Source organism: Anastrepha ludens, chromosome 4 (assembly GCF_028408465.1).
Source record: "Anastrepha ludens isolate Willacy chromosome 4, idAnaLude1.1, whole genome shotgun sequence".
NCBI lineage: Eukaryota > Metazoa > Arthropoda > Insecta > Diptera > Tephritidae > Anastrepha > Anastrepha ludens.
In genome coordinates this window covers 27,336,521-27,349,798 of record NC_071500.1, presented here as the reverse complement: position 1 = coordinate 27,349,798, position 13,278 = coordinate 27,336,521, and the positions used below count along the sequence as shown (strand labels likewise).

Here is a 13,278-nt window from a genome sequence, read left to right as displayed (position 1 = left end):
ATACAAATCCGGCAACTTGCTACCAACCTTCTCTACGCTTTTTCCTTTATGGAAATAATAAAATGAAATATGACGAAAATGCTCTTAATTAAAATTGACGCCAACCAAACAAATATAAACAAAATTAGGCGCACTTTTTTCTATAGCAAGCTAAATGTGATAGCGAATAACTGTGAAAGGAAACAATTAATATAAATACGAGAAGTCACAATCTGTTCAAAACAATTATCAACGCCGTCTATATGTAAAATCTTCAATTACTTTCCGGACAACCTAATAGATTTACGACAACTTGTTTTTTATGATAATCCAATTTTTATTTAATTTTTCTTGAATAATCTTTTACATCATACCACATATTTTAACCTTTAAAATTCCAGCGACCCTCTAGACCGCCGTGGAAATCATTCTGATTCCAATCATAGTTACGTCTGCCCTGTGCATAAGCATCAATACTGTAACTATCGTCGTCGCTTCTCAGCAAATTGTGGTTGTACTTCAAAGTTGCTTCGCGTCCTCTTTCCGGTGTGTTTTCGTATTTTAGCTCAACTCTGCCTCTTTTATTTTCTTGCGAGGATTCCTCAGATGAGGAAGGCGAACGTGCGTGACGTACGAGCTCCACAATAGGATACTCTTCAGGCCATTTCTGTCCATCCACTAAATAAACAGCTGCGTAATTATCGTCCTTCAGCAGTGGATGGGTATTGCCAAGAGTGTAAAGGCTCGAGAAAAGTGTGATGTAAAAAAAGATGCACTTGTTGCTAACCATTTTAAAGAATTCCAGGTTGTATAGCTTAATTTTTTTAAATTTGAATTCTGTAGACTTGTTTTAATAAGCTTTCGAAGCACGACTTAATGGCGACTGTGCTGATTTTGAAAATGATTCGATTATTTATAGTTGCATATTGAAGTTTTTTCTTGCTGCAAAAATCACCAAGAGGTATTCACATCTGCTATCAACGCTTTACTGATAACAAGATTATGTGTTGAAGGCCAGATGGGAATCACCTTCTTCTTCTTAATTGGCGCGATAACCGCTTACGCGATTTTGGCCGAGATTAACAAAGCGCGCCAGTCGTTTCTCTCTCGTGCTAACCGGCGCCAATTGGACACACCAAGTGAAGCCAAGTCCTTCTCCACCTGATCTTTCCAACGCAGAGGAGGCCTTCCTCTTCCTCTGCTACCACCAGCTGGTACCGCATCGAATACTTTCAAAGCCGGAGCGTTTGTATCCATTCGGACGACATGACCCAGCCAACGAAGCCGCTGGATCTTTATTCGCTGCGCTATGTCTATGTCGTCGTAAAGCTCATACAGCTCATCGTTCCATCGTCTACGATATTCGCCGTTGCCAACGTGCAAAGGTCCAAAAATCTTACGCAGAATCTTTCTCTCGAACACTCCAAGCGTCGCTTCATCGGATGTTGTCATCGTCCAAGCTTCTGCGCCATACGTTAGGACGGGCATGATGAGAGTCTTGTAGAGTGTTAGTTTTGTTCGTCGAGAGAGGACTTTACTGCTCAATTGCCTACTTAGTCCAAAGTAGCACTTGTTGGCAAGAGAGATTCTACGTTGGATTTCAAGGCTGACATTGTTATCGGTGTTAATGCTGGTTCCTAAATACACGAAGTCTTTTACAACCTCAAAATTATAACTGTCAACAGTGACGTGGGTGCCGATACGCGAGTGCGCCGACTGTTTGTTTGAAGACAGGAGGTACTTCGTTTTGTCCTCGTTCACCACCAAACCCATTCGCTTTGCCTCTTTATCCAGTTTGGAGAAGGCAGAACTAACAGCGCGGTTGTTAAGGCCGATGATGTCAATATCATCGGCATACGCCAGCAATTGTACGCTCTTATAAAAATTCAATGGGAATCACCTTCCTAGTGTGTAATAGGGTCAAATTAGAGGGGTGCTCAAAATCATGGTAAGTGTGAATATAAAAATTAAAGTGAACTACAAAGCAAAACGACTGATTTTTATAAGGGCCTTTGAAGGATTTTCTATATTTTGAATATTAGCTGAATATTTTACCTACATGGAATTTGCGTGAAAAGACTAGTATATGCAAATGGAGAGTTTCAAAAAGAAACATAGCAATTTTGTGTTAAATACATATACCTTTAGTAGCGGAGGCTAATCACATACCCCTGTCCGAAATCAAAAGAGATTAACGAAACCAACGGAAGACTGAGTCTTATTGAGGCTCTATGCTAATGAGAGGAGTGAACAAGGAACAAAAAACAAAACACATATCTTTGAGGAGCAGCTCATATATAGGGTTATTTAATAAGAGGTGTTATTTGGTATTCAAAGAAAAATGCTATTTTTTATATAAATGATCGGATGGTTATTTCACTATAAAGAAGAAGGTATGCCGTTAATAGTGGAAAATAACATCAGGCAAATGACCACAACGACCACGCTTACAGGACAATATCCTTTCCATGAAATTTTCCATAACCGAATTGCAAAGTGGCTGCCCTATGTGCTCGATAGCCTCACGAATTCCATCTTTGAGGTCTTGAATGGACTCTGCGCTGTTGGCGAAGACCTTCTCTTTCACGTGGCCCCAAAGAAAAAAGTCACAAGGTGTTAAATCACATGACCTCGGTGGCCAATAATTGTGATCACCTCTTCGAGAGATAACACGGTCCGGAAACTTTTCCCCTAAAAGATCAATGGTTTCGTTGCTTGTGTGGCACGTAGTGCCGTCTTGTTGCAAATAAACGTTGATGAGATCAATACTATCCAATTCCGGCCATAAAGAATCGTTAATCATCTCTCCTGTTAAGCCTACACTAGAACAAGAAAGAACTCAACAATTAATATATACGTGGATAGTCAAGCAGCAATAAGAGCAATAAGCTCATATTGTATTAAGTCCAAAAATGTTCGACGGAGCAGGGAGGCCATAGAAAGGCTAGCCGGAAACAGTAGGTTGCATATCTACTGGGTACCTGGACACAAATGCATTATAGGGAACGAAATAGTAGATGAGATAGCAAAAAGTGATGTGAGACTACCACTTGAACAAGAGAACGACATACCGAGACCGCTAAACACAATAAACACAATATACATGAAAAGGCAAGTGAAAGCTAGGTGGACTAACCTGACCACATGCAAAACAGCAAAACTCATGTGTAGAACTAACGACAAAAAACTTACTCAATCAGAACTATCATAGGTATGCTAACAGGTCACAATCTATTGGCTGCACATGCGTACAAGATAGGGATTGCTAACACGGACAAATGCAGAAAATGCAGAGAGGATGTTGAGGAGACTTTAGAACACCTTCTGTGCGTTTGTCCGGCATTATCAAAAACACGACATCAGATGCCTGGGAGCCTCACTGTTTGAGGGTCTGGAAGACGTCTCAAAAGCGGAGCTCCCAGCCCTACTTAGATTCGCCAAAAGCGCTGACATCCTACATGATGACTACTTTATTTATTCACAGAGGTCGGTCTCCATCTGGTATCGCTAGGGACCAAAAGGTCTACGCGTGGCTTACAGCTAACCTAACCTAACCTAACCTCTCCTGTTTAACACCTAACACCTGTTATTGAAAAACCCTTTAGGTACATTTGACTTAGGCCTGATCAGAATGAGTATTGAGTTCTAGATATGTCTCTGTTATTCGGTACTTTGATAGTTCTCTCAAAATGTCAATACATTCTTTTACTGTTTTCGAGGTAATATTAGGTGATTGCAGTAATTTCACGGCCGATAGGCTATCTGAGTAGATATTTATTTCTTTAGTGGTGAGGACAATTTTCTTAAAGACCAGCAGTCTTTTCATGATAGCCGAAATTTCAGCTGGTAGACGGAAGGAAATGCTGGCTCTCATCTCCTCAGAAGGCAAGCCTCTGCCTACGCGCTCATTGAGCTTGGAATCGTTAGTATACAATATATAAATCAGCAATCATAACGCAATTCATGCAGTTTGGCGGCGACAATTCCGGATGAAAGTGCTTGTGCGTTATGGTGGTGAAATAGCACCTTCTTTTTCGCCAAATGCAGCTGTGTCTCGTTCGATTTTTTTCTGAAAGTGGTATTGTCCAGCGATCATTCTTCCTTTTTATAAAAAATCTGTGAGGATGACGCCGTTCGCTTACCAAAAAATCGGCGTCATGACCCTTCCGGCCGATGGGACTGTCTTCGCCTTCTTTGAAGCAGATTCACCGTGAGAAATCCATTGTTTTTATTGTTGCTTGGTTTCTGGTGTGCAATGACGAATCTATGTTTCATCAACGGTGACAACTCGACACAAAAATTCTTTCGGATCTCTCGTAAATGTTCCAAACACTGCTTCGAAGTTAACAGCCGCATCCGCTTGTTGTTGCTTGTGAGTAATCGCGGCTCTCATGGGGCCGACAATTTTTTGATCGCCAACTTATCATGCAAAATATTAATTACCATTCCGGTTGACGCACCTATGACCTCTGTTACTTCACGCATTTTCGCTCGTCGATCAGCGAGAATCTTGTTGTGGGCTTTTTGAATGGTTTCCTTGGTAACCACCTCTGCTGGGCGTCTTGGTGGCTACTCATCAAGAACGGATGTTCGTCCACGTTTAAATTCGTTGAACCAATATCTAACTGTGGTCATAGATGGCGAAGCGTTCCCACAGACAGCATCCAACTTTGCTTTTATCTCCTCGCAATTTTTCCCATCCAAAAACAAACGGGAATTACCGAATTACTATGATGCTTTGGAAGTTACTTCCTTAGCTGACTTCCAGTGAAAGCTTGGTGACATTCAGTTCAGTGAAAGCGAAGTTATTGCGTCTAAAGTCTCGGTATGTTTGTGTCATCGGTACAATAATGAGTTTCGAACAAAGAGCTAACATAAAATTTTGTTTTAAAATCGGTAAACCGTTTACCGAAACATTTGAATTGATGAAAAAAGATTGTCGCGATGATTGTCTATCTAGTGCCAGCGTTCATGAAAGGCTTACACGTTTCAGAGATGGTTGTGAGGACATACAAGAAAATGTCAAAGAACATACTGGGCGCCTAAAATCAGTGATCGCCGAAAATTCCATCGAAATTATTCCAAAATATATCAAAAATGAACCAAAATCTTCGTTGAAATTCATGGAATCGGAATTGAATATGTCCATAACAACTATTTATCGCATTTTAACTGGCCCTTTGGGCTTACGAAAGGTCTATGCACGTTTCATTCCGCACAAGTTAACTGAGGGCCAAAATTGCTCCGAATTCAACATTCGAAAGACCTCATTAAAGAGGCGCGAAAAGACGAGCATTTTCTCTGTAGCTGTCAGGCTTTTTCCAGAATCAGACTTGGGATATTGGGTTGCGATATACTGAGTGTGGATAAAACACGAGAACTTCCTTTACAACATTGTAACTGGTAATGGAACGTGGTGTTTCTAGCATGAACCTGAAACTAAGCGTCAAAGTGCCGTATGGAAGTCCCCAAACGAGCCACCACCGAAGAAATCGCGTTTGGAGAAGTCAAAATCAAGGCGTTTGTTTTTACAATTTCAAGGGAATTGTCCAGAAGAAGTTCGTGCCAATGGGTCAAACCATCAATTTTTCTATCTTGGAATTTTGAAGCGTTTGTTGCATCGCATTCGTCGAATTCACCCTGCATACCACGAAGGAGGAAGCTGGTGTTTACTCCATGACAGTGCACCATCTCATCGATCCACTCTTGTGACTGAGTTTTTGACTAAAATCGCATTTGAACCATCAATCACTCTCCGTATTCGCCTGATATGGCTCTCTCTGTCTTCTCCCTATTAGGAAAATTGCATTTGGTCATGAAAGGAAAACGTTTTGCGTCCGTAGAGGTCATCCAAAGGGGATGCACCGACATCCTGAAGGCGATTCCGGTGAATGACCTGAAAGAATCTTTCGAAAAGCTTTCAGATCGCGCAAAACAGTGTATCGAGGCCAGAGGGGACTATTTTGCATAAATAAACTCGAAGTTATCAGAACAAAGCTGCTGTCGTTTCTAGTTTAGCTCAGTCTTGTTTATTTTACACTTCACCTTGTATTTTACTTTTCATTAGGATAAAACTTAAACTATTATTTTTAGGTTATTTTAAGGAAATGTCTTTGTATCGCTGTTAGACAAATCAAGCCTAGCAAATCCGGTTAATTTATTTATTATTTCAGAAAATCTGTTTCGTGTCTGTTAGTTGAATTGATTTCGTCAGATCGCATTTTTCGTATGGCTTTTCAAGTGTTAATTGATTTATTAATGTGAAATGCAGCTAAACATTTTTGTCATTATATCCCACATTCGCTTTCTCAATTACTTACCTTCTGTGTTGCTTACACACATACACATACATCTACGCGTATAAATAAATGTCTGTAAACCGCCAGTTTGCTTTTGAAGTTTCATATTTATTCGCACTGTCTAAAAAGCAACGTGACAGTTGAAAATTGGCATGATGACAACTTTATTGGCAATTAGCGTAACTTGTTATTACGCCAGCTACAAATGTGTAACTTTAATAGCCAAATTTGTTGGGGAAAAATTTGTTTTCTGCGAAAGCAAACATTTATATTTTTAATTTCTTAATATCTTTTTCGTGTTATGAGTTTTATAGGCAACTTAGCTCAGTTTTTCGTTTTTGTTTTGACGCTTTTTTGTCATTTTCTACGAATTATTATTACCCGTTTGCTCGGTTTGGCACTTTTTACGAGTAAATTCTCCGTACACACACACACAAACACACCCATGAATGCATAGTTGAGAGTTTATGTATATCTCTGCAGTATCTACTGCACACATTTGAATCACATTGTTTTTGTTGCTGCTGCTATTAAAAAGTTATCGTAACTATGCCCTGCGACTTTTGCGACTGTCAGTTGTTGCTCATTTGTCAATGTGCGATATTTAATTACCCCTACCATTTCTATTCAAAGGCTCGTTAGAGCTATCATTGCAGCATGATGATGTTGCATGCAATTAAAAATTCATTTAAGCATTACGCACGAGCAGTAGGCAAACAATTCCGGCATTTCCAGTTTCAGCTCAGCTATTAAATTCTTCGCAAGAGGATGTCTTTAGGGATATGCAAGCAAGATTACACCAGTTTACAGCAAAGAAAATCCTAAGATCCAGACCATTCAATTCCTATGTAAAATCGGCCGTTGAATCCGATTCTTTTATTGTCACGTACAAGTTGAAGACGAAAATTAGCAGGACTGAGCTAAAATAGAAACAACAGGGGCTTTGCTCTGATAACTTCGAGTTTATCTATTCCAAAAAGTCCCCTCTGGCCTCGATGCACTGTTTTGTGCGATCTAAAAGCTTTTCGAAAGAGTGTTTTAGGTCATTGACCGGAATGTCCTTCAGGATGTCGGTGCAAACCTTTTGGATGGCCTCTAAGGGTGCAAAACGTTTTCCTTTCATGTCCAAATGCGATTTTCCGAATAGGTAGAAGTCACAGGGAGGCATATTAGGCGATACGGTGATGATTAAAATGCCATTTCAAGTCAAAAAAATCAGTCACGTGCAATATGCGCCAGCTTCCTCCCTCGCGGTATTCAGGGCGAATTCGACGAATGCGATGCAACAACCGCTTTTAAACGCCAAGATAGAAAATTGCATTGACGCTTTGGCCCTCTGGCACGAACTCCTTGTGGATAATTCGCTTGGAATCGTAAAAACAAATGAGCATCGAATTTATTTTCGACTTCTCCAGACGCGATTTTTTGTGTGGTGGTCCGGCTGGGGCCTTCCATTCGCCACTTTGACGCTTAGTTTCAGATTCGCGTTTGGAAATACCAAGTTTCACCACCAATTACAATGTTGTAAAGGATATTCTCGTCTTTTATCCATACTCAGTATATCGCAACCCAATAACCCAAGTCTGATTCTGGAAAACGCCTGACAGCTACAGAGAAAATGCTCTGCAGTGTCGTCATCCTCAAGACAGGATAGGCATATCGGGCTGTCGGCGAGCCCCCATGGCAGCCATATGCCGACCACAGCCGCTGTGCACTGTGATTACACCCACCAGTACTCTCAGGTCCTTGCTGCTGAGTTTTAGGAGAAAGGTTACTATTTTCCTGTTTGGTTCTTTCACAAAGCCTTTAGCTACTATGCACGAGTTCAACCCAGATCAACGTCCCGGGTAGACCTCATGAAGTCGCCAATCCATAGTTGAATCGATGCTGAATTGACACCTAGAAAGTGTTCAGGGCCTAGTGGCATACTTGCAGAGCCTTCATTAGCCAGTTTATCAGTTAACTCGAGCCACCTACAGAAGTAAAAATAATCGCTGAAAATATTTTGGTGTGTGAAAAAAATGATTTTTTGGTTTTATTCTTTATTTGGACTCATTTCGAAGATGGTCGAAGAAAAAAGTTGATTACAATGAAATTTGTAGTAAAATATGAAATGGTATTAATTTATGGATTCGGTGGAAGGCAAGCAAAACATGTATAAGAGATTTTTGAGTGGTGTTGGCATGCTGGATTCATGCAAACAATAAAATAGAAACGAATAGACGAAGCTCTTCGCCTCCTTGTAGACAAAAACGCCACATATATCCATATAAATGCAATGCCCGGAACAAACCCGGGCGCCCAACCGAAGGCTTTAGAAAAGTTGTACAACGGAGAGTTGAATGAAATGTTGCTCATGTCTTTACCTTCAATTTGAGCTTTATGTAGTTATAGAATTTGAAAATACTCTTTTATTTTATAATCACAACTGTAAAAATTTTGCCACAAATATTTTTCACATATTTTACTAAGGCTTCTATTTATATTAGTGGCCCAACAATGGTGGTCTTGGTGGTTGAAAATGCTTTTATTGTTTTTCAAAATATTTATTCTCCATGATGTTCAATATACTTTTGGATTCGTTTATTCGAAATGTTCGAAGTTCTTTGCCCCGTCGTGTTTCAAGGGCGTTTTTTTTTAATTGTGTGGGACCCCACGCGAACACGATTTTTTTTTACTACAAGCTGGTCATGGAAAGTCTTATTGATGCTCGTCACACTAATGCCCAAGAACAACTCTTCCTCATGGTATGCAGCATGACGATGTTTCTCAATCATTTCACGCAAAGCCAACGATATTTTTTTGCACAACAACTGATTTTGAGCGACCTTTCGACCGAAATTCGTAGCCGCTCTTCGCTCACTGAGAAAATTCAACCAGTTTTGTACGGTGATTGCTCATGGTATAACTATTTTTGTTCGCAGTTGCATTCTTATATTGTTAATGCGCGTGGAAAATTGTGAAGAATAATTGGGTTAATTACCTTTTTTGCAAATATTAATTTTGAAATCCGCTATAAACCACCCTTATATGGCTCACACATCACACAAATCTTCTAAGTACGTTTGCAGTAAAATATCTCAAACTCTCCAATGACGATATCAGATTGCTCCTGACTGCAATAAAAGTGCCCAAGGCCCTCGTAGTTACCCTCGCAATTTCTAAATATTATTTTCTTCTATGTAATCTCTCCAACGAAACCAAATATTTGGTAATTTGGACCCCCTTCAAGTTCCACAAAGTTTCTCAAGTTTATCACAGCATTTAAATCCTCACCTGAACACAAAAATTATAGCTTATGACCTAGCAGGTATAGCTTTACGTTGCGTGATAATAACAATATTTTTTTTCAATGCTAGCAACTGGCACGAAATGCCAATTGTCAGCCTGTGCAGCATACCCTTTGATGGACCAGTCAGCTTCAACATTGGCATTATACCAGCTTACGAACTAGACCATAATGGACAAAAAGTAGCTGATTGACGCCCACAATAGTTACATTCGTTGAATGCTAACCGAGTGCACTCTTAACGTATCAAGCATTCTTATTTATCAGGGTTGGGCATTTTGGACTACCACTTAATTGCATTACCACTAATTTTCCAGTTGTAGTTAAAATAAGGGTTTCATTATCACGAAATCTTCAGTTTTCCAGTGTTTTAACTGTCCGCTTATTGTAGATGCTTTCCATTTCAATTCAACTGGGCTATTCGGGTCATGTTCTTCGATTTCGATGTAACTCAAATATATTGCTCTCTGGTCAAAATAATGAGACACAAAAATTTTCAAAAGTTATCGGCAATTTTGTTTTTCGGCTCAAAATCGATTTTTTTTTAATTATATAAGAAACATTTTTTTGTTTTTAAATGCCCATAACTTAGTCAAAAATGAACCGATTTTAATAATTCTGGGTTCAAAATGATCGTCATTACATACACGAGCGACTTAATGTAGAGACAATTGCAAAAAAGTGGTTGAAAATTTTTTGTTTAGCAAAAAAGAAAAAAAATTGAATTTTTTTCGAAATTCAATATTTCAAAAAGTGTATTTTTATTTTTTTTATAACTTTTTCCAAATAAAGAGGGCACCTCAAACTTGAATTGAGATGAATGCCCAGTAGCTAAAATGAGTTGTTTTTGGGTAATGAATTTTCGAGTAAAGAACCTGTTTGGCACTTTTTGTTTTTTGGAAAATAAAAAATGTTCAACTACTTTTTTGCAATTGTTTCTACATGAAGGAATTCGTGTATGTAATGACGATCATTTTGAACCCCGAATCATTAAAATCGGTTCATTTTCGACTAAGTTATGGGCATTTAACAAAAAAAAAATTCTTATAATAGGACTATGAATAAGTTCGTTACGGTTTTACAACAGATGGCGTAACTTGATTATTATTCCATCGATCCACATTTCCAAACATTCATTGGAGAGCTACTGTCGTAAGGCACAAACGTCAGTATAAGTTTTTTATTTGAAGCGTAAACAACAATATTTTTACCACACTTGAAAATGTCGAATTTCGTGCCAAATAATGTGTTTTTGCGGGGAATTCTTCTTCATTATTTTAATATGAAGAAAAAAGCAGCCGAAAGTCATCGTATCTTGGTGGAAGTTTATTGTGAGCATGCTCTATCTGAGCGAACGTGCCAGAAGTGGTTTGCACGCTTTAAAAGTGGTGATTTTGGCTTGGAAGACGAAGAACGCGAGGGTGCGCCGCCAAAGTTCATGGATACCGAATTGGAGGAATTGCTCGATCAAGATCCTGCTCAAACGCAAGAAGAGGTTGCAAAAACTTTGGGAGTTGATCAATCAACCATTTCCAAACGTTTAAAAGCCATGGGAATGATCCGAAAGGTAGGCCATTGGGTGCCGTATGAATTGAAGCCAAGAGACGTTGAACGCCGTTTTATGGCATGCGAACAACTGATTCAACGGCACAAAAGAAAGGGTTTTTTGCATCGAATTGTGACTGGCGATGAAAAGTGGGTCCATTACGACAATCCAAAACGTCGGGCAACGTATGGATACCCTGGCCATGCTTCAACATCGACGTCGGCGCAGAATATTCATGGCCTGAAGGTTATGCTGTGTATCTGGTGGGACCAGCTGGGTGTTGTGTATTATGAGCTACTGAAACCGAATGAAACGATTACGGGGGATGTCTACCGACGACAATTGATGCGTTTGAGCCGAGCACTGCGAGAAAAACGGCCGCAATACGCCGATAGACACGACAAAGTTATTTTGCAACATGACAATGCTCGGCCACATGTTGCACAAGTGGTCAAAACATACTTAGAAACGCTCAAATGGGATGTCCTACCCCACCCGCCGTATAGTCCAGACCTTGCGCCATCCGATTACTATCTCTTCCGATCGATGCAACATGGCCTGGCTGACCAGCACTTCCGTAATTACGATGAAGTCAAAAAATGGATCGATTCGTGGATTGCGGCAAAACCGACCGAATTTTTCACAAAGGGAATCCGTGAATTGCCAGAAAGATGGGAAAAAGTAGTAGTAAGCGATGGACAATATTTTGAATATTAAATTTGTAACCATTTTACGTCAATAAAGTTTCAAATTTCGAAAAAAAACCGCACGAACTTATTCATAGTCCTATATAATGAAAAAAAATCCATTTTGAGCCGAAAAACAAAATTGCCGATAACTCTTGAAAAAATTTTTTTTCGGGCGAACAAAAAAATACGTGTCTCATTATTTTGACCAGAGAGCAACATATTTGAGTTACATCGAAATCGAAGAACATGACCCGAATAGCCCAGTTGAATTGAAATGGAAAGCATCTGTAGTTATTATTTAATGCACTATATCCGATCCTGTTGTTTTATAATAATAACACATCGGTCAATAAGTCCCGGGCCTGGATAAGAAAATAACTTTTTTTTTTTTAAATTCTTCTTTATTCATCAATGCCCTCTTTAGCGATGATATAATCATTCCAACGAGTTTGTAGCTTTTCTATGCCTGTTTTGTAGAACGATTTATCTTTGGCCTCAAAATACGCTTCAGTTTTAGCGATAACTTTCTCATTTGATTGAAATTTCATTCCCTGGATCATTTTTTTGAGGCCCGAAAACAGTCAGTAGTCGCCAGTGGCCAGATCTGGACTATACGGTGGGTGGAGAGGCAATTCGTTCCATCAATTTGACCATTGTTTTCATCGATTTGTGGCACGGTGCATCGTCTTGGTGAAAGAGGACTTTTTCTTCTTCACATGGTGCCGTTTTCCTGCAATTTTCTCCTTCAATTGCCCAATAATTCGCAGTAATAATCAGAGTTGATTGTTTTGCATTTTTCCAGGTAATTAATGAAAATTATACCAAGCGAATCCCAAAATACCGACGTCATAACCTTTCCAGCTGACTGTTGCGTCTTTGGGCGCTTTGGACGGCTTTCACCGGATCCGGTCCACTCAGATGACTGCCGTTTCGACTCTGATGTGCAATGGTGGATCCATGTTTCATCCATTGTCACATATTGACGCAAAAACTCAGACTTATCCCGCTTAATAATGACCAAACAGCGATTTAAATCATCAATTCGTTGTTGTTTTCCTTCCGGTGTGAGCAAACGCCGCACCCATTTCGGCAACAACTTCTTCATTTCCAAATGCTCGTGCAAAACAGCGAACGTACTGCCTTTTGATATCTTCAGGATGTGAGCTATCCCTTGCGGCTTCACTTTGCGATTGCCCATGATGATTTTGAGGATTTTTTCCATATTTTCTGGAATAACTGCCTCATTTGGACGACCAAGACGTTCAGCATCATCGGTGTCTGTACCGTCACGTTTAAAGTCAGCATACCGTCGCTTTATAGTTGTTTCCGATGGAGCAGAGTCCGGATAACGTTTATCGAGTCATTGCTTTGCCTCAACAGTATTTGTTTTTTCATAAGAAAACAATGATAAATCACACACGAAATTGCTTTGAATTCATTGTTTTTAAAAATAGCAAAAGTAGCGCCACTTAAAGC

The 13,278-nt window shown here is 39.6% G+C and overlaps 2 protein-coding genes across 2 annotated transcripts; both read right to left on the bottom strand.

Moving 5' to 3' along the window:
* Positions 1 to 292: 292 nt before the first annotated feature.
* LOC128861326 (uncharacterized) lies at positions 293 to 885 on the bottom strand. The gene has a single exon (XM_054099377.1). The coding sequence runs from the start codon at positions 767 to 769 to the stop codon at positions 362 to 364; it is 408 nt and encodes a 135-aa protein (XP_053955352.1). The 5' UTR covers positions 770 to 885; the 3' UTR covers positions 293 to 361.
* An 11,662-nt stretch (positions 886 to 12,547) lies between these two features.
* LOC128861195 (histone-lysine N-methyltransferase SETMAR-like) lies at positions 12,548 to 13,000 on the bottom strand. The gene has a single exon (XM_054099147.1). It carries the CDS (start codon positions 12,998 to 13,000, stop codon positions 12,548 to 12,550), a length of 453 nt encoding a protein of 150 aa, XP_053955122.1.
* Positions 13,001 to 13,278: the final 278 nt, after the last annotated feature.

Excerpts from the sequence above, each read along its gene's own strand:
- LOC128861326 (XM_054099377.1), bottom strand. The coding sequence starts at position 769 with ATGGTTAGCAACAAGTGCATCTTTTTTTACATCACACTTTTCTCGAGC.
- LOC128861195 (XM_054099147.1), bottom strand. The coding sequence starts at position 13,000 with ATGGGCAATCGCAAAGTGAAGCCGCAAGGGATAGCTCACATCCTGAAG.